General features: G+C 41.4%; 1 protein-coding gene and 1 long non-coding RNA gene across 8 annotated transcripts in view; both read left to right on the plus strand.

Moving 5' to 3' along the window:
* ebf2 (EBF transcription factor 2) overlaps positions 1 to 10418 on the plus strand; it is a 35347-nt gene extending 24929 nt beyond the window's left edge. For 3 of the 5 annotated variants that reach the window (XM_019862368.1, XM_019862383.1, XM_019862376.1), the window contains 9 exons: positions 4983 to 5064; positions 6338 to 6479; positions 7022 to 7152; positions 7271 to 7397; positions 7604 to 7692; positions 7813 to 7878; positions 8101 to 8275; positions 8379 to 8561; positions 8633 to 10418. In XM_019862368.1, the coding sequence (XP_019717927.1) occupies positions 4983 to 5064; positions 6338 to 6479; positions 7022 to 7152; positions 7271 to 7397; positions 7604 to 7692; positions 7813 to 7878; positions 8101 to 8275; positions 8379 to 8561; positions 8633 to 8859 (1222 nt within the window). In that variant the 3' untranslated portion in view covers positions 8860 to 10418. The remainder of the gene's footprint in view (positions 1 to 4982; positions 5065 to 6337; positions 6480 to 7021; positions 7153 to 7270; positions 7398 to 7603; positions 7693 to 7812; positions 7879 to 8100; positions 8276 to 8378; positions 8562 to 8632) is intronic. The other 2 variants (XM_019862392.1, XM_019862400.1) reach the window with 1 other exon arrangement.
* A 3651-nt stretch (positions 10419 to 14069) lies between these two features.
* LOC109510812 (uncharacterized) lies at positions 14070 to 20205 on the plus strand. 3 transcript variants are annotated; one of them, XR_002167196.1, is made up of 6 exons: positions 14070 to 14108; positions 14175 to 14306; positions 14511 to 14625; positions 17430 to 17530; positions 18626 to 19130; positions 19224 to 20205. It is a non-coding gene; the product is annotated as an uncharacterized LOC109510812 (long non-coding RNA). The 3 variants fall into 3 exon arrangements; XR_002167195.1 differs by lacking the exon at positions 14070 to 14108 and having other exon boundaries at positions 14115 to 14306; XR_002167197.1 differs by lacking the exons at positions 14070 to 14108; positions 17430 to 17530; positions 18626 to 19130; positions 19224 to 20205 and adding an exon at positions 15827 to 15862 and having other exon boundaries at positions 14115 to 14306.
* Positions 20206 to 20614: the final 409 nt, after the last annotated feature.

Genomic DNA, 20614 nt, shown 5'->3' on the forward strand with positions numbered 1-20614 from the left:
TGTGTGTGTGTGTGTGTGTGTGTGTGTGTGTGTGTGTGTGTGTGTGTGTGTGTGTGTAGGGGTGGTGGATATTGAATGAGTGATAGCCTTGAATACAGGACATCAGTAAATCTCCATCTCTCTTCCTCCGTCTTTACCGCTTTTCTGTGATTTCATTTCTTTCTCTTTCTTTACTGTCTAAAGGGATGAAGGTTTCAGGGCTTGAAATACAGGACTTTGCATCGTTGTTTGCAATATAAAATGTGTATTTTGACCCTCAAATGAACCCACTGACATGCAAAACTGTGAACCGGTTCGCGTTTATGTGGCAAAACGCAGAGCTGTCAAATGTTACAAAATTACTGAATGAACGCTAAATTTGTTAAACCTGTCACACATCGAAATAGTTTCGAATATTTAAAAACATATCATCAGAGTGGCCGGTGCTAACGAGTGCGTGTTTTGCCATGGGCTCTGTTCCCTCTGAGAGGCGGGCAGTTATTGCACCATCAGAAATATGTCTAGCTCCCGTTCGCCCCCCTCCACCCCCCCAACAATGTATTTATTTATATATCCATACACGTTTTTGAAGTTCACAGGTAAGTATCCACTCTGTTCCAATACAAAACTGTACTTGTTTCCGTGTTTGTGTTGCAGCTGTAGCCCATGTCTGTTTGCAAGGGTAAGGGAGGGGCAGGGTGAGTCTTTCAGTTACTTGCTCATTAGGGACACGTTTGGAAATCATCTTCGAGCGTGCATTGGTTCACGGCAACAGCTTGGAAACTTCGAGCGTTGCTGAAATATGTAGTTTGGCTATTTAGTGCATAAAAAAACGGCGCTATGCACTCGGTGCTTCGACTGGGGACACAGTGCACCAGTGCTGGCTAAGTTCGGAAATAATGAGATCGGAGTGCACTCGATCTCTCTGATCACATCCGCTTTCAGAGTAGTGCACGGGCATCAGCGTTTCTGAATGCACCACAGGTTAGAGTTAGTTAGCTTGCTGTCCAGCTCAGCAATGGATTACTTTCTAATAATAATTAAAAAAAAAAAAATCCACATTTCCCCAACAGAAATCTCACTATCTCCCAGAGTGCAAAAGAAGAAGAGGGTGATTGGAAAAATGAGCCCAGTCCAATTGCTGAATGAGCACCAGCCGCAAGTTGCAAGTGCAGAGGCTTCAAAAGCTTAACCCTAACCATGAGTGCTAAAGTTCTTTACTTCTAGTTCTATCCTTTTCTAATATAGCCTGCAAGTTATTACAATATCACAAGATTAAAAACTAAAGGCGATATAATCTTGCAGGTCTTTGCCCCCAAATTGAGGAACTATTTGCGCAAAGTGTGGCCTCCTTTTTAAAAGCAGTTAAAAACATGTTTAGATTATTAATTGGATATTATTATACATATTAGCTGTATATTTTCTGTGTAAGTGTATTTTAGTTATCTAAAGCACTTTGTGAGAATAGAAAATAATCCAAATAAAATTCACTTTTATTCACTAGTAAATAAACGTATGAGGAATTTATTTCAATTTTATTTTTGCCCTTTTCATCACATCCATCCACCCATTACCTGAACCGCTTATCCTCAGAAGGGTCGTGGGCATGATGGAGCCTATCCCAGCTGTCTTTGGGTAGTAGCTAACAAACAGATTGATAACGTTTAATACATTTTCCAACCCTTTTAGGAATAATTATCTGTAACTTCTATTGGTCTATAGAAAAAAAAAACAAGAAAAAAAACCCCCAGCAAGGCCTCAGCTAGCTATCCATTTATCACATCTTATGTTTTCCTCCATGAAGCAGGACGTGGCCCAGTAACCACCACAAATATAGTGCTTCACTATTTTGTTCCCACTTTTGTGAACATTGCAAATTTGCCGGTGGTCTGCGTGCTGCACAGTGCTGTTCTATTTTTTTCCTTTGGGCCGTATATACTTAAGTGTGGATCACAACCAAGGAGCTAAGACCCCAGTAAGGAGTAAAGTAAGGTTTCTTATAAATCTTTTGCATCACATGCCTCAACAGTTGCTGCAACTGGTAAACGTGCATTTACAGTGAACAAAGAGAGTGATGTCTTTAATGCCGAGGTGAAAAGCCAGTTGTGTCAACAATCATTAGTGTTGATGAATGCCTATGAACATTTTCTCGGAGGTCTTGTGATGCTCAGGTGTAGCCTTCGTTATTAAGCCCATATGTAAAGCTTAGCGGGTTGCCATTATGTGCAACAGATGCGCCGGTGGTCAAAAATGTAAAAAAAGAGAGTCCCAGAGGAAAGAAGAATAGCAAATTTACATGTATTGGGTGATTGTTGATATTTAAGTTGAGCAAGTTGTCACCATTTGGATAGTGACCGCATGCTGCGAGGAGCATGTTTAGTCTTGGGAAGTGAAACAGATGCAGACAAAAGGGGTTAACAGAGATGTAGAAGTGAAGACAGAAAAGAAAAAAAACAGGCTCCCTGTGGTTTCAGTGTGGAATGTGATCCCTCGCTTTAAGACTTTTGTCTTTGCTTTGTGTCCACTGGTTTAAGTCCGCCTGTGCAGAGTAGATGCTGAAGAAGATCGAACTTGATTTTATTTCTCGATGAAGCTTATGAATTGGTTGCCATATTCACCGCGAGGCATCACTTTCACATTTTTCACCCTTTTCTGTGTCATGATATCATATACAGTTTCCTCAATGTGACTGAAATTGTTGTTTACCATAGGCTTACTATACTAGAATATTTCATGGCCGAATACACATTATAAACATAAACACCTTTTTTTTTTAAATCTCCCTTTTCTGAAATAACCCCCCCCCCCTGCCCCCATGGCATAAAGATCAATTCCACTTCTTTGTATCTTCTCCTCTTCATCTCCTCTTTGAGGATGGGGAGGTGTGTGGGTGTATTACAATACCAAAACAAAAACAAACAACAGCAATATTAAACTTTTGCAACCACAATAGAGAAGGGGATATAAAAAAAAAAGCAGAGGGTCCTCGACTTCTTATTAATTATGCAAGATTAGTCTAATTATAATTCAGCAAATGAATGTGTGGCAGAAGGTGCGAGGCGACGGGGCTGGAGATTTGCATGTTAAGTGGGCAGGGGAAGGCAGCTAATATATGCTAATATATGCGTCAATGTCTCGCTTTAATTTCAGCATTTGCAGCTGTGTGCGTCCGAACTGAGGGGGGTGAAAAGTTGACTCAATGGGTTTTTTGGGAAGGGCTGGGGGTGGAGACAAAGGTGGGGGTGTCAATGAATTAGAGTGTGCATGCACGCATGTGAATATGTGTTTGTGTGTGAGGCATCTGGTGTCATACAAACAAAGAATGATGAGAAGAAGTCAACAAACAAGGTCAAGGGCCCTCATAAAGTGTGCAAAGCCGGAGGTTGGAAGCGATCATTCCATCAGTGACCGGATTGGCTGAGTTGACGACATGAGTGGCAGTTGCTACTTGGGTGAACTTTACAACTTTTTTTCTTTTCACTGTGGCCCTAATACTCCTTCATGCAACTGCCATCACAATTTCCCATAGGCAGATATTAGCTGGACTGACAGGATCACTCATGCTTCAGAAAAAGATCAAGCTGCAGACTCGCAGATGTGAACTTTGCATTTAGCTCAACCCAAAAGTCAGATTTACAGTGTTATTCTCAAATTGGATAACAAACCTCTTAATCATAAATATGATCACGTTCTGCCAACAACAATATTGATTGTCCTTTGATGTAACAGCGCAAATGAAGATATATTCGACACGCAAATGGAGCCAGAGAGATGCCAACCTGGTTGTTCTCACAAGGGAGGGAGTTGGCGAGAGAGATTGAAGAATTATTTGTAAAAAAAAAAAAAAAAAAAATGAAGGAGAGATTAGAATTTGATGGGTGTGTTCGAAGCTCAGGGGTTAAAGTGAAGTTTCCACTCTGCTCTCCCTGAAGATAATTTATATTTGCACAGAGCGCAGTGTGGGTGGGGGAAAAAACTCTCTAAACCATTGTTGCTAGTTTTATTGGAGCATTAATGGTTGTTTTTCATCGGCAAGTTGTTCCGTGGAAGGAATGGACTTCTACAGGCCAATTGCCGTTTTGAGTTATTTTAGTTTGCTTTTGCTCACTTAATGTGACTCATATCACTGAGAGATGAATGTCTTTTTTACACCCCCCCCCCACACACACACACAAACATGTAATTCCCCTACATCTCACCTTGCAAGGCATTTCTTTTTCCTGTGTTTGAGTGATACAGGATGTGTTCACGTTGTTAGCTTCTCTTTCGCATGGCTGTCTTCGCCTCTCAGCGTGGGGACTTTGGGATTGCGGCAGAGCCGCGTTGCCATGGCAGCGAGCTATGTTGCCGAACTGCGTACACCTGGGATTTGGAGTCTCTGCGTAGTCTCCCTCTCCCCTATTTATCCCGTCTTTTACTCTGGTTTTCTTTGGTGTTGGAGAGGCTATCAGCAGCCTTCCCGATGCCTCTATGCAGCCTTCTCCACTCAAAATAAAGTCACATGCATAATGAAACACATGTACCTGCCAACAAAATTCATGTCCATGCCACTGCCTCGGTCTCCATCACTACTTTCCGCTTTCTCTGTATTTCATATCGCAGTTCATTCCCATGTGGCGGTTCGAGTAGGGCGTTGTGGGATGTAGCGTTCCCTTGGGTCTGCAGGCACACATCACTGGCTGTAGTTGACTTTGAAATACAACAAAGCTTTTCACCGGACTCTACTTCTCATTCTCATCACTTTGGTTTAGACTTTAATAGCATTGACTTAACAGACTATAAACTTAACTGCTGGGATTGATGTCAGAGTTATAATCAGATAGATATGCATCAACACCCACGTGAATCCGCACCCACCACGACCGTTTCTGAAAATAATGAATGTCTTGTTTGACTGTTCAAGTGTTGTTTGTGAGCAGAGTAATCATACACATGATCTTTTTCATGTTATTTCTTACTTGTTGTCGTTCTGCAAACACGTGTCCTTATATTTACCTCTGCAGGTTCTTCTTGAAGTTTTTCTTGAAATGCAACCAGAATTGTCTGAAGACAGCAGGAAACCCCAGGGACATGAGGAGATTCCAGGTATCAGCAGATGAAGAACAAATGCATCGTTGTAGGATGAGGGGTTATGATGAGATGCAGAAATCAACGCACTGATGTGAACAACTTTAAGTTTCTGGTTTTTATCTTATCCTTGTTTGTCAAAACACGACTCACAATTAAGTATTTGCAAAAGACTAGTGAGGCGGAATTAAGGTGAAATCAATAAGGATGACTCCTGCAGTTAAAAAAAAAAAAAAAAAAAGACAAAAGAAAGTATTTATATGTTTAAGAGAGGCTGCTGGGATGCAGGAAATAGGTTGAGGTGTTTCAGGAAGTTGTCAAGAATTGAATGATTGGCTCCAGATGGAAAAGGTCACACTCTGTGACCCAGGAAGTGGTCACCGGGGACACTCCTGCCTCACTTCCATTGCCATCTTTCAGCACCAGCGGCCCCTGTCTGGCATTCTGTTTCTCCCGGCTAACCTTGTCCCCTTTTCCGTCTTACGCGTTCCTCGGTGTTTGCTTTAACTCCTGGGATGTGACACATGCTGAGAAGTTATGAGCCCGCAAAGACTCTCATCTCTGGGTTAAAAGGTGCTCAAGGCTGGATACAAGTCAGCTGCTTGATCGATAATTTACAGTTATTTTTCTTAGAGCTACCCGCCCTTTCTACCACCTAAGCATGTGTTTTTTGTCTCTTTTTCTTTCCGTTGCATTTTTTTTTCCCCACATGCAAAATTATTACCATGTGTTTATTTTCAAACAGTGGAATGAGTTTCCAAAAATGAATGAATAAATAAGTATTAGATACAAATATATCAACTCGACTTTTTTTTTTAATGAACGCATTCCGAAACTGATTATCACTTGGACACACCACAAGTGTCCTCTCATTTACTATGTCCGTGTCATTCTTGCATGGCAGATGTGTGAGAGAACCCACACATGGTGTGTCCAGATGAAATTAGGGACGCACTATATCATGCCCTGATTTAACAGCCAGCAAAAGTGGGAGATTTGCTCCATATGTTTGGTGTCATTGAAGGATCACGCAGCGATGATGAGCTGGCTGCATGCTATATCAATCACAAACTTAGGGGAGCCCATATGGAGACCCAAAAGAGTCAATGCAGATATTTTATCAAGTTCCCACCGATGTCACATTGCAGACTGAGAAATCATATAGCATCACCTCCGTGCCGAAACAAATTGTTTCACTTGAGGCATTTGCTGCTTGAAACCAGAGATTCTAACTCTCAGCATGCGGTCCAAGTCATGCACGGATGCTCATGCTTCATTTCCTCTGTGTCAGGTGGTCCTGTCCAGCACTGTGAGCGTGGACGGCCACGTCCTAGCAGTGTCTGACAACATGTTCGTTCACAACAACTCCAAACACGGTCGGAGGGCTCGCAGACTGGAGCCAGGAGAGTCTGCGGAGAATACTATGGAGTATGGTAAGCCAATACTGTGTTACATTAACGTCTATGTTTGTTTTCGTGTCCAGAAACAGAACGGTGTCATGACACATGCTTAAGTTACTCAGCTGTCATTCCAAATTATGTACGAAATGGATTAGTTATGACACCGAGTCTATCCATATCGTACGGTTAATTTTCTGTCGTAATACTTTGATTCCTACAGTCAAAAATAAAGTAGCTGAGCTATTATTTGTCTGCAACGTTTTTGTTTGCCGCAGTGTAAATGACAAGAAGTCACTGTCACCCTTTACGAGGTGCAGTTCCATATTTGGTAGCTTAAAGCAGAGCTGAATGGATGCCAGGTAACCTACGAGTCAGGAGAGCCATGTGAAACTTAATTAAAACCTTTTGAATGTACTGTATCCCAGATACACTGGCATCCAATTAGATCTATGTGGTCCAATATCGTGTAAATTGTGTTCACACTGTGTAAATTCATTGACATTGGTCCCACATTTTGTTTGCAAAATGTACACTCCCTCAACGTTGAAGAATTCCTTTTTTGCCTTTCTTTTCAGCCACCCCTTGCATCAAAGCCATCAGTCCCAGTGAGGGCTGGACTACAGGCGGGGCCATGGTCATTGTCATTGGGGAGAACTTCTTTGATGGACTGCAGGTGGTGTTTGGAAGCATGTTAGTTTGGAGCGAGGTAAGAATGAGCATTTCTCATCTCATTACTGTGGTGGACATTTCACATTCACATTCATTCTGCCTGTATTTCTCTTTTCTGCTTTATTTCCTAACATGAACGAGTTATTTTCCCACAGCTAATCACGCCGCACGCTATCCGCGTCCAGACTCCGCCTCGTCACATCCCAGGGGTAGTGGAGGTCACATTGTCATATAAATCGAAACAATTCTGCAAGGGAGCCCCCGGACGCTTCATCTACACAGGTGCTCATGCAACAGATTGGGGCTTTTGCCAATTAAAGGTGGCGCAGGTGTTCTTGTTCACAGTTGGAACTTGTGAGAGATGTTTAAGTCATTGATTGCCAAGCAATGCGCCGTGAGATTTTTTGTTCTCACGTGAAAGATGTGCCTTTGGTTCAATTAAGGTTGGGAAATACTGGTTTAAGGTCCCAAATGCCTGTCTGTTACAGCCCTGAATGAGCCGACAATAGACTACGGTTTCCAGCGGCTTCAGAAAGTAATTCCACGGCATCCTGGTGACCCAGAAAAAATGGCTAAGGTGAGAGACTCGTGCTTTCAAATGTGTGCTCGTTATCGTATTGCTCAAAAAAAAAAAAAAGTTTTCATTGCAGCTTGGCACCTAATTTTTCAACATCTGAAATATTAATACTGTTTGCAGGAAATTCTGCTTAAGAGAGCAGCAGATCTTGTGGAGGCTCTGTATGGGAATCCACACAGTAATCAGGTAAGAAGTAAAAACTTTGGGCCAATTACCATGGGAAATGACTCGACTTTCAGACTCCGTAGCCAAAATGCAAATGTTAAACCCACATAAAAATGTCTTTCACACATTCCTTGGTTTTGAGATAATTTCATCTTCGCTAATCGTGTTTCGGAGGATTCACATAACTTGCTTTATTGGTAGTAGAAAAAGATGAGTCATGACAGTGTGTTTCTCCCCTTTTAGGACATGTTGCTAAAAAGAGCAGCCGACATCGCCGAGGCCCTCTACAGTGTTCCCCGTCCTCACAGTCAGCTGCAAGCGCTGCCCAGCTCACCAGCCCATGGCAGCGTCATGGGTTTGGGTTCCTACCCTTCCCAATTAGGTGTCAGCATCGGGGAGCCGGGGCAGAGCAGCCAAGGTAAGCGTAGCGGCTCTTAATTTGAGCACAGCTATGTCTTATGCAAAAAAAAAAAAAAAGACTCATGTGGACGTATGACCCAGCCTTTAAACATTTTCTCCAGCTTATATTCGCAACTCAAGCAGCTTATCGCCAAGAGGTTACCCCTCAGCCTCCACACCTCAACAGTCAAGCTATGGAGGCAGCGGGGCTATGACAGGAGGCTACGGAACCGTTCCTATGACCAGTCTAGGGGTTCCTGGCTCACCTGGCTTCAGCAGCGCTTCCCCCACGGGATCCCCCTACAGTAAGACTATTGCCCAACATGATATTGCGATGTCAAGACCTGAGATTAACGCCAGGCTCTCTCGTCCACAGTCATGCCCTCTAGCCCGACCATACCAGGGAGCTCCAGCTCGTCATCGTCTCTGTTGCCTTTCTCCTCTTTCCCATCCGCTGCTAAACAGAAGAGTGCTTTTGCTCCCGTGCTCAGGCCCCAGGGTTCCCCTTCCCCTGCCTGCCCCGCCTCAGGCGGTAACAGCTTCAGAGGTAGCCATCCGACTCACTATCTGACCCCGCTCTCCGAACTTACGAATGCAGTCTAACCCCTTCCTCTAACCACGACAAGCTTTGACTGACCCAGATACGCAAAGTGGTTGGATGTGCAGTACATGAATGCAAAATTAGAATCATAGACGTGCATATTTTTTTTTCTCTCCAGCGATGACGGGCCTGGTTGTCCACCCGATGTAGCAAATCTACCCCAGACCACTGCTTCACTTAGCCCCTCTTTTGGCACTAAGAGGGCAGGGAGGATGGAAATTTGATCAGTAGCAACCATGACTAGCTTTGCTACCTGAGGCCATCCCGCCATTTTTAGTCCTCTTTTACGCAGGCGGATGAAAGGGCAAACGTTGAAACTATCCAAAGACAAGACATCTTTTCCAGAGGTAGAGGAGATTACTTCAAACCTATTTACAGGCAGGCAATGTTTCTTTGCAAACCAGACTGGACCATACCACACTGTGACATGAAGAAAACCACATGGTCCTAATTCTACCACAAGCTTCAAAAGCTCTGTGTTTTGTTCCGGCGCGCTACCACATGCCATATTCTGCATTCTTCCATCACCTGCCCAAAACTTTTGCCAGAGATGTATACACGAGCACTGAACCTTTTGGAATGATGGACAGCTCTAAAAGCAGGGTGCTATTCGTCTGTGTATGGACACTTTAAACAGCATGTGTGTACACTGTCTGTGAGTTAGCGACATGTTTTTTGCAGTAGACTTTTTGAAGACAATTTACATTCCAGAAACAAACAAAAAAAAAAAAATAGACCCTTTATTTTTTGTTCTGATCTCCAAGATTTTACAAGTGACAATTGTTTGTCTCAAGGGTTATTGATAAAGGAATTCATATATTGATTTATTTAAGTACAAGCAATTTAACTTATTATAGCTAGTTTAGGGAATAATATAAACATGTTTTATAAAAGTGATTCTTTTTCCCGACTGTTGATTGAGTTAATTGAACAACGTTGCCATTCAATTTGAACATTTTTACTACGTGTGGATTTCATCAAAAACTTTTACATATCTGCAGTTTTGCAAGCTCTTTGCATAACCAGGATTACTGTTGTGCATTATGAGTCAGGCCATAAAAGAAGGTTCTTTGTCCTTGTATAAAGGAAAAAAAATGTTAGTTAGCCTTATTTCATGTGTAATGCATGCTTTGTTGAACCAATGCGACGCTGTACTGTAATTATGTCATCCTACAATGAAAATTTGACAGATAGCATACCATTAAGATTTTCAGCTTCATTCAACATGTTTCTGCAGAGCACATGTCAGTTACTATGCAGTACAGTAAATGAAAGCACAATAAAAGACATCAGTACACAATGGGTACAACATGTTACTTTTAGTGACTTATATTAAACCATGAATGCCATTTTCCGAATGTGAAAACACACAGAGTCAAGGACATTTATAACTTCGTTTTTAGAGTTTGGTTAACTTTATTTATTTAAAAATATTAGCAATTTTAATATGTTTTGAACCCATCTTTTTCTTTAAAACGGTACAAACATGGTGCAAATGTGATTTGTATATCGCAAGGTGTAATTATATTTTGTGCTCCAAATAAAACAATGAAGCAAATCATTCAGCATCTTTGGTTTTTAATCTTGATCGTGCTCATTCCATGAATTTAAAATTCACTTCTATCAATTCCCAATGAAACCGACCATTAAGAATTTCCTCTGGTGTCTTGCTGGATCTATTTTTGTTTGTATTTCGACCTGTATGCTTGCGCAGCATTTATTTTGTCTACCTAGCCGCAGCATCTTAATTGTGATGCGAGTGTTAAAGACTGAGCAGAGCATGTCAAGATAAACAACAACACCCACCTCCATCCCCCATCTTTCTGCCTCTCTCCTCTCCAATAAGCCTGCTTGTCTCTGAGGACTCACCCTCTGGGGGCCCCAAGTGAGAACCACATGAGTCTCCCTCCATTGTGGCCTCCTCCTCCTCCTCATCTTTCGCCAGCTCTGAAAATGCACTTACAGAACATGTGTCGAAGGGTTTCCTTGCTTTTTTAAGTTTTTGTCTGGCAAGACGACAACTCCGCTGTGGTCCCCGTATCCGTTTTGTTCTCCTGAAATGGCCCTTCTCCGTTAATGTAATTAGCACTGGTAAAGGAGGGCAGTTAATTACCCACTCTATTTTGATCGGGTAATTAATGTAATGCCAGGAAACAGCAACTGTTTCATTAACATAGCGCTCAAAGCAGTAAGGGGGCAGGGTAGCACCCATGCCTTTATATCATTATATTTATGGATAAACAGAATCATCTACTAGGATATAAGGATCGACTTCACCTGGCAGTCATGTGACTTCGACAGTAGGGCCATCTTTGTAAGGCAAAAACTGCCTGCTTGACTCTTCCCGGCTTTGGTATGGTGTTAATTTGCTGAGTTAAAGTCAGCTTTGTTCCCGATGCCACAGCATTCATCTTACTGAGTGCTCCTCCTGCCCAGCGGTGCGGGAGCCATATGCTCCTTCTCCACTTGACTGTTCTCACTGTTGCCGTTGTGGCAGCAGCATCAGCGCCATTTACTGCCTTCTGATCACAGTTTGGATAAAGACAAGATGAGATGCCACCTGCTACAGAGGCGTTGCACATCACACTGCATGCACCGCTTGGGAGGAAACTCGGCATCTGCTCTAATGAGAGCAAAGACGATGTTATCTTTCATTATTGATACTGCATGTGTATCGATGAGTTTCAAAGTTGAAGGCACAGTACCGTCACCTTCACAGTATAAAAAAAAAACAAAACAAAACAGACATCCCTCTTTCCTCTCAAGGGAGGTGTTTGTGTTTATATACCCAATTAGCCCTCCGGCCACAGCATGGCCATGCATTAGGCTGACATTAGCCTCGGGTGCAAGCAATATGTGTGTGTCTAAAATATGCAGCACCCCTTTCTCATTTGAGCCATGCCTTATTAGTCAGTATGAGGCGAAGCTTGACAGGGGCGGCCGACTGTTTTGTCAAAAAGATTGGCGTCCACGCACAGCCAGTGTCCTTTGACTTGAGCCGGTCAGTAAAACCTGTGTTGTTGCCCATTAGACCATTGGACCCCAATTCCTTTTTCTAAAATGAATCCCCTGCCCCTTATGCCATTCCCCTGGGTGTCAGTAGAGTGGGGTGGCAGATGGGACAGACACAGAGCTGCCCCATGAGACCCTGCCCACTCCCTCCGACTAAATACACACATACACACACACACGTATAGGTGCACACACTCAGACATGCATGCATCCACATATGAATAAGTAGCACGCGCACACACACAGCACAGCACAGCACAGCAGCAGCAGCAGCAGCAGCAGCAGCGGCGGCAACACACAACTTCCCTGCCCCCAGACACAAGCCTCATCTGTCAGCCAGCCTCTTTGTCCCGAGCACAGGAGGATGTTCTGTGAACGCAGAGTGACGTCTCTGTCGCTACCTCTCAATCTGTATTCTGTCCAGTCAAAGGGCTGAAAGGTAATCATGTTCACACAATGACAGCCTAATATGGTCTTAAAGTAATTTATGACATAATGTTGCCGTTATGATGGTCAAACCTTTGTAGAGAAAAAAAGGGGCAGCGGACCACAGGCCTGTTGTATACTGTTTGTGCTTGTAACTTTTCTCTGGCAAAGTGTTCATTGGCTAGATAACAAAATGTGTCAAACAAAGTCATATTAACGTCACCTATTCAAGTCCAGTGCAAAGACTGATAAAGGAGATTCAAAAGAAAGACCGGGGAGGACGGAAAGTTTAATGTTCATGCTTGTAGAGTTTCCATCAAATGACCAACCAATGGCATGGCATGCGGAGGTGGATGAAGTAGCCAAAACTTGTACTCACGTAAGAGGTCTCATTGTATACTGTAATTTAAGCAAAAAAAAGTCTTCCAAATAATTACTTAAGAGTATGTACTCAGTAAAAATAAATAAATAAATAAATAAATACCCTCAAGTACTGAGTAATTCGTGAGTGACGTCTGATTAAATATTTGTTGAATCAAAGCATTAATGTCAAATAGAGTTAAAAAAATATCGGAATGTGCAAATGTATATACAACCCAACAACATCACTTTACTTAAAATAATAATAAAAAACAAATAACATGAATGAAGGCAAATTCAGACATAGTAGTTTTGAATGGAAAAGTCATACTGCATTTTCACAAGTTCAAGGAAAAGTTTTTGTGGTCTGAAATGGTAAATATGTATATAGCATATAGCAAAAACATTTTAGATTTGGTACAGGTCTGGCACATTTCTTTATTTTTAGATTGTATAGATGACCTGATAAGCATTTTTGGTCATTCCATGTAAAATCAAAACAGAATTTTCTGTTCATCTCTCAGCTTTTCTTCAAAATTTGAGGTGTGCTTAGATATAAAAGGGAGGAAAATATAATGCATTTTGTTCTAACTTCAATTAGAGTGATAGGGGCTAACACATATTTTGAGTAATGAGAGGTACCGCTGGACTTGAGACATCTTTATTTTGAAACTGCACTAATGACTTAAGAATAGACATGTACATAAGTTGTAATTTCTCAGAAACCATTAGACTGCCTATTAATTACAAAAGTTACAAAGAAGCTTCACCACATCATGAAGTAGCTTTCTACAAACAACAGAAGAAAAGTAAACTATGAAAGAGCTTTTAAATGATTCAACACTTCATAGTTAGTGTCATTTCAAAGATAGTTAATGTTGAAACATATCTTAGCTGGAAAAAAAAAAACAAAAAAACATATCTTAGCCTTAGGTTCATCGGCCGATATCTTTCAAATTAAAAATACATGTTTTGAGTCCTGATTTTCTTGGTTCTTGGCTTCTTATTTATTTTACATGAAATTACCCTTTTGCCACATGCTGCACGTAATCTTTGCAGACTTGGTTTGATGATGTCATCGTTTGAGTTGGTCAATAATAGACAACTTGTTTACTAAAGCAAATGACTACAGTAAAAACTCTTACAAAATATGTTTTCTAATTTCATTTGGGAATGCTTTTAGTCTCTCATCACGTGTTCATTATTTTGATATTATTTGGAAACCCTTTTGTTCACAAAATTATTGTGGGGTATTTAGCTAATTACGTAGGTTTTAAGGCTTTTTTAAAAAAAATGTTCGATATTCTTTTGTTTACTTTAGGTTTTATATGTGTGTAGTCACTTTTCACTCTTCACTTTACAATATTTAAAATTAGCTGGATAAGAGGGCTATGCATAATACATGTGGTCATCAGGCGCGCGCTTTGCTTGAGGGTGCGCGCCCGCGGCGGAGGTGAGTCGAGCCTGCTTGGCGTGGGCGGGTGGGTGCGTGATTAATTACAGACTCGGCGTGTGACAGAGGTGAACTCCGTGGTGGTACTGTCTGCTGCCGACATGGAGGGAAAGTCTACCCGGCTAATTGACCTGGCTTCTGTAAGGCCATCCATCAAGCGTGGCCCGAGTGGCCCCCTAAGAAACACATTATTCAGAGGTACGTTAGTTAACCAAGGCCGCCATTCATTACCCGTATTAACTTCTCTCCGACTCTCTCAGCCATAGCACGCCGTGAAACTCGCGACTCCAATTGAATTATTTGGCAACATAACACACATATTTGGAAACCTCCCTCACTTTCGCTTTCATTCTCTTTTATAGCCTTGTCAAACTACGTGACTTTTTTTGTTGTTCACGACAGTCGCAGTGTCACACTACCAGATCAATATCTTCCTGTGTCTTGGACCTGGCGAGATGTCACAAAAACAAGTCCGTCACCGACCAGACTTCGCGTCCTTCTGTCAAGATAGGTGACGGTAAGCAGCTTTCAAAGTCATGTCGACGTCGGCATTAGGTGCCTGTGCGTTGTTTCTGTGTTCAGTAAAGGCTATGTTCAGAAAAGAGTTGGGAGGGGGTTGGTGTGGACTGTCTCGTCTCCAAAAAGAACTTGAGTGGACCAATTTGTTGAATGACACCACGTTTGCTAATCAGCTTCAAGCTTTGCAGTTAGCAAACGTAGCATGAGCTGAAATGCTACTTATACTTTGCGATATTTACCCTTTTGTTCAAGTCACTTTTTAAATACGTACACTACATTGTGATTGTGTGCACCACATCAGGTCTCGTCATAAGTAGGAGGGCACTGTTTTCCATTTGGTCAATGCTGGGGACCCAATCCAAGGACGGCGCAGGACATATCACACTATGTGGCAAGACAAACAATTATTGAGTGTAGTCACGCTACATGAGCTACTAATACAGTTCAAATTTGGCGTGGTAGGAAGCCGCATATGTGCAAGTTACAAGTAAGTCTCAAGTCGTAACCTTCAAGTTCCAACATTATTCGCAAGATAATCCATTAATCCAAATTAATGATCCTCGAAGTTGATCTCACCACTGTTAGTGTTTCGGTTGCCACTTAACAACAAGTGATGCTGGCTGGGTTGCCAAGTTGGGGGGAATGAAGCAGAATCTTTCTCTTTTTCTCTCTTTTTTGCTTTCCTTCCTAAAAAGGAAAACTGTTCAAATGCAGATTTCTCACTATAACCTGATGACTTGTAAAGTCATGTAGATCAAGTCCAAGTCAAGTCGAGTCGCTTAGATACCAAGTCCTAAGTCAAGTCAAGTCATTCCCAAGTTTTTGGCAAGTGACTTGGTTGGACGACCCGAAGTTTACTGACGGTGGCCCGACTGGGCCAGTGCACATTTCTTACACCAATGCTATGAAATCAACACAATCTTGCATTTAAAAAAAATGTATTAGTCAATATTTTGAGTTGTATCCACTTAAATTGATCAGTCTTCAATGATTTATTTTTTTTTTACTGTTGTGCTGTAAAGTTTTGTTTTGTGTGTCAGGTCCTTGAACAAGATATAAAGCCCCCAAAATGTCAAATGTTAAAAATGATGTTGTATTTTCTACCGAAAAAAAAGGTCATGCAGAAAAAGTAACTACAAAGAAGCAATGTTTTCTTATTAATATTTCAATGACCTGCGATTGGCTGGCCACCGGTTCAGGGCGTCCCCTGCCTACTGCCCGAAGACGGCTGGGATAAGCTCCAGCATGCCCCGCGACCCTTGTGAGGATAACGTGGATCAGAAGATGGATGGATATTTAAATGATTCAAAGTTTGTTTTATTGTTTCATCATTTGTGTGTTTTCTTGTTTGCATATTTTTTTAATTTATTCAAAATCATACCAGAAAGTTGAACATAACTCTTTGACAGGTTTTCAACTCAAAATATAGGTAGGCCTTTACGGTGTGTCATTTAACAGCACAGCAACGCACATCACTCCTTTCAAATGGACCAATTTGGGCTCATAAAGACACCGAGGGCTGAATCAAATAATTTTAGCCATTACTGTTCAACTGCCTGTATGCAAGCCTTCAGCCTTGTGGGTGGTGTGGTTTAGGCCCCCAGAAAAGAGGGAGTAGCGTGAAGTTGTAACTCCTCAACCTGGTCATGGCCCACATGTGCTTTCACTCCCCCACTTATAGGAAAATATATTGGAGTTTAGTGAAGGCAGCGGGGAGAAAACATTACTCAACCATGAAAGATGATTTGTCATATGGTGTCTCTCTGGTTTTGAAGTACAAAGCTACAGTCGGTGCTTAGTCTTAGCGATGCAAGAAGTTAGTTTTTACTACATTTTGATTGAATACACATAACATCAGGTTCACCTTTACAATCCAATCAAATACAAGATGAGAAAATGTCTGCACAAAGATGAAATCAGTTTTGATTAACTGTACAGTTGAACATTAAAGATTGAATGGAATCTTTTCCAAGATGCTGGTCAACTTCAATTTTGCCCATAGGAAATATGAAATGAAATTCCGCCCATTCAGTTGTTCATATTCTTCAGGGTTGCCATCACAAAAGTTGTGTTGTCCGGAAGCTCACTTCACTAGAGGCTTGTGCTTTGAACTTCTAATTGTTGAAGGGATGCGCCTCTGCATCCAGACCACTCTCAAGGTGCCCTTAAGCAACACTTATTTTGTTGGTTTCCGACGATAGGATGTAAGCTTACCAAGGACAAGTTGTGCTTTTTAAAGATTTTTTTTTTTTAAAGATAAAGTGCCTTTACAGTTTATGAAATATAGGATAGTTTAAAGTCCTTCTAATCGCTTCCAAAGTTATACAGCACATGCTTCTTGAGGCTTTACCACACCAACTGACCCCTTAGGCCCTCCAACCATTTTTTGTCCATCTAGCATTCCCACATTTCATAACTTAAGTGGATAGATTTTATTCTTGCCCGCAAAATAGAGGGATAACCGAGTCTCCGCTTCTCTCAGCCAGCTGCTCATTGACTTCCTTTTTGTTTTTAAAATGAGATTATTTTAAATTAGACAGAAAACGCCATTAATATATCGAGGCAAATTAAAGTTTTGTATTTTTAATCGAGCCTATTCGAAAAGCACTTCTTGTATGAGTGTGCTGCAGTCAGACTGTTTACTTACTTAGATCAAAGACAAAAAAAAATAGAAACAACTCTGTATAGTGCAGTCCAGGTTACACCATACAAAGTGCAATAATAAATGAATGTTAAATGAATAATAAGGCTCTGAGCGTTATTATATTTTTAAATGTCTTTTAATTCCACCGCGTTGCGCAGGTGTACCTAATGCAATGGCCGTCGAGTGCATGATCACAAATTTTGAGAGCAGATGCTGCAAGGGTCCTGTTGCGTGAGCAGCCTCAAAGCGACACCTACCTGTGAGTTTTGCCCCGTTCTGTTTTTCTTCTGTGGAATCATTTGTCACCACTAACTATATCTGTGTCACTGCGCATTTGTATCTACTCCAACCAAACATAACATTATGCACATTTGCACAAAACAAAATATAATACTAGAGCTGTCTCATGTGTATGTGTGTGTGTGTGTGTGTGTGTGTGTGTGTGTATATATATATATATATTGTGTGCACGCAAAAGGAAGATTAATCATTGAATGTCGAGTATTTGAATAGCGTTTTGTGTAAACTAATTCATGCGTGATCGGCCAAGTGTATATATATATATATATATATATATATATACACATATATATATATACTTTACAATTATTATGATCCGTTTAGTTTGACACTGCCTTGAGGTTTTTTTTGTTGACAATGTTTGTTATTCTGGTTGTAGTTTGCAGTGGTGAGGAGCTGTACTACTACACTTCTGTAAAGTTTAGCCACAGTAATAGACATGTTGTTTAATTAGTACCTTTTTGACTCGGTCAATCATAACAGTAAATCAAAACTTATTGACATATAAGATCTATATATATATATATATATATATATATATAGATAGATATATATCTATCTATATATATATATAGATAGATATATATATAGATATATATATAGATAGATAGATATTGCATGTTTTGAATGGTGTAATGAGCGGCATTGTAGATGTGGCATACCAGTACTTGTAACACTGTGACGACATCCACTTGATATGTCCCCTGTATACCAACATGCTTGAATATGCAGGAGGATAACTAATCAAATAAATCCACTCATTACTAAGGCTGCTGGTATTTCTGCTTTTGCATTAATTATGTAGTCATTAGCATATCAATCAGAGAAATCAGAGATCATGTAATTAAGGTTTAACCAAAAGCACCTGCTGCCTGTGAGTTGTTTTTGTGTGTGTGTGTGTGTGTGTGTGTGTGTGTGTGTGTGTGTGTGTGTGTGTGTGTGTGTGTGTGTGTGTGTTTTTCAGACCTAATCTAATCTGGCCTTTGACAAGATGCTCCCTCATCAATCCTGAGCTGTCGTTGTTCAGTTTTTTTTGTTTTGTTTTTGTTTATAGGGTTGGGTGGTGGCGTTTGGCAGAGACATCCTGCAAACTGTTGTCATGGTGATCAAATTGATTGGCAGGGACGCCTGATTTGAAAGGAAGAATAGAGGACAGGTGGAAGGAGGCGGGGTGTACATCTAGTTGAACAGATTGGGACAAAGTGAGGACTCGCTGGGTGTCATAAGGGGAGCCACTGTCTGTTTTGGCTCTGCTTACACCTTGTAAAAGACAACCAGTAATTACTCCAACCGTCCATAGAGAGTATTGGAGTTCTCTTCTGAACCTTTAACAGTAACGCCAGATGTTATCCTTTCTGGTTTGAATACAATTAAGTAGAATCCTTTTTGGAATTGTCATGTTGACAGATTTTGCCCCAGGTTTCTGGCAGTATTTTATTTCTCACATCGTTAATTTGTACAAGCCCTAAAAGCATTAAATCTAGGTAATAAACAAAAGTGCTTTTATTTGTTCTTTTTCATTAGAAACACCAACATTGATGATCGGCATCAGAAGAGCAGTATCTCTTTGTGTGTCATATGGGAAACCTGCCATTAAATACTCCATTACTATTGAAGTGGTGGTTCTGATTGAGGGTGCGCTCATTTTGCAGAGGTTGACCACCTGTGGGGGAAAGATTGATGGAGCTGAAACGGGGATGAAATAATTTGTGCAAAGGGAAAACCAGCGGAAGCCATTTGTAAGGAATCCGTGGAAGAAAAATACACAGAGGAAAAGAGACGGTACGGGAGAAGAGATGAGGAATGAGAACAGGGAGGAGCGAGAGGAAGGGAATGGCACTCGGGGGACTGAGTCTCAACTGTTTGTGGTGACAGCCTCCGGCCTCTGGCCTCCTCCCCAACGCTTCCTGCTCCATTTCCTTTTCTTTCATTCCTCATTTTTTTTCTTATTTTTTGAATTATTACTGTGTGGCTTGCTCGTGGTCACTTCCGGGTTCTGTCAGGTTCTCCCATCCTTGTTAAAAACAAACATATGGCATATGTACTTTAATTCTCACTATACACTCGACATTTCATTAGTAAAAGCAGGGTGCCCTTTAAATTCCACAAGGTAATGGAGGCAATCCAATGTATTGATTTTGGTTCTATTGACGTGATTGCATCACAAACTTGATGCATATTTTAGTGCTGTACCTCCACGATGTAAATGTGCTGTTCCAGCCCATCCCATTATTATTTTGAGCTCTGGTGAATGTATAAGCTGTGAAGTCATTTTTCATCCCAGGTCAGGCTCTACGGAGACAATGCCCTGTGAGGCACATTCGAAAACTGTGTCAAGACACAGACATGCTGGTTCTGTTTGGCCAATACTGAAGGGGAAAACTTGTAGTTTATAGTTAGGGTTTGAAATATATCTTTTGTGACCCCTGTACCGGAACTTTTCACGTTGCAGGACAACATTCCACGTTGTACCCTTGTCCTACCACTGGAGGGCAGGAGTGAATTGGCTTTGGCGTTTCCGTAGCCACAGAGCGTCACATTTACAGTTGGTTTTGCTCCACAAAACTCGTAGGACGAATTTGACTTACTTTTGTTCGTTTTTGTCAATGGGGAAAAATGCAAACTATTTCAACTGAGTTGTACACACACACACACACACACACACACACACACACACACACACGTTCTCTTGTCCCACCCTCCCCATGACCAAATAGAGAAATAAAACAATTAAAATTTAATTTTTTAATGTTATTCCCAGTCAGCAAAATTGGTCTGGCCCAGCTCTGGCGCGGACACGGCACGACACTCGGCCCACATACCGCAATGAATGATGGTCCTGCAGTGGCCCGGGTCCGGCATCCATGATCCGGGCCGCATTCGGCCCGGATCTGAGCCGCATTGTATAACCATATCCGGCCCTACTCCGGCCCGACGCCGGGCCAGAACAGGTTCCTGATATCAGCCTTAATTCAACCTCAACTAAGCCACATCTTTCATGAGCCATATTTGACCCACATTTAAAAAAAAAAAGTCTCAAAAA

Source organism: Hippocampus comes, unplaced genomic scaffold (assembly GCF_001891065.2).
Source record: "Hippocampus comes isolate QL1 unplaced genomic scaffold, H_comes_QL1_v1.1 scaffold147, whole genome shotgun sequence".
Classification (NCBI taxonomy): Eukaryota; Metazoa; Chordata; class Actinopteri; order Syngnathiformes; family Syngnathidae; genus Hippocampus; species Hippocampus comes.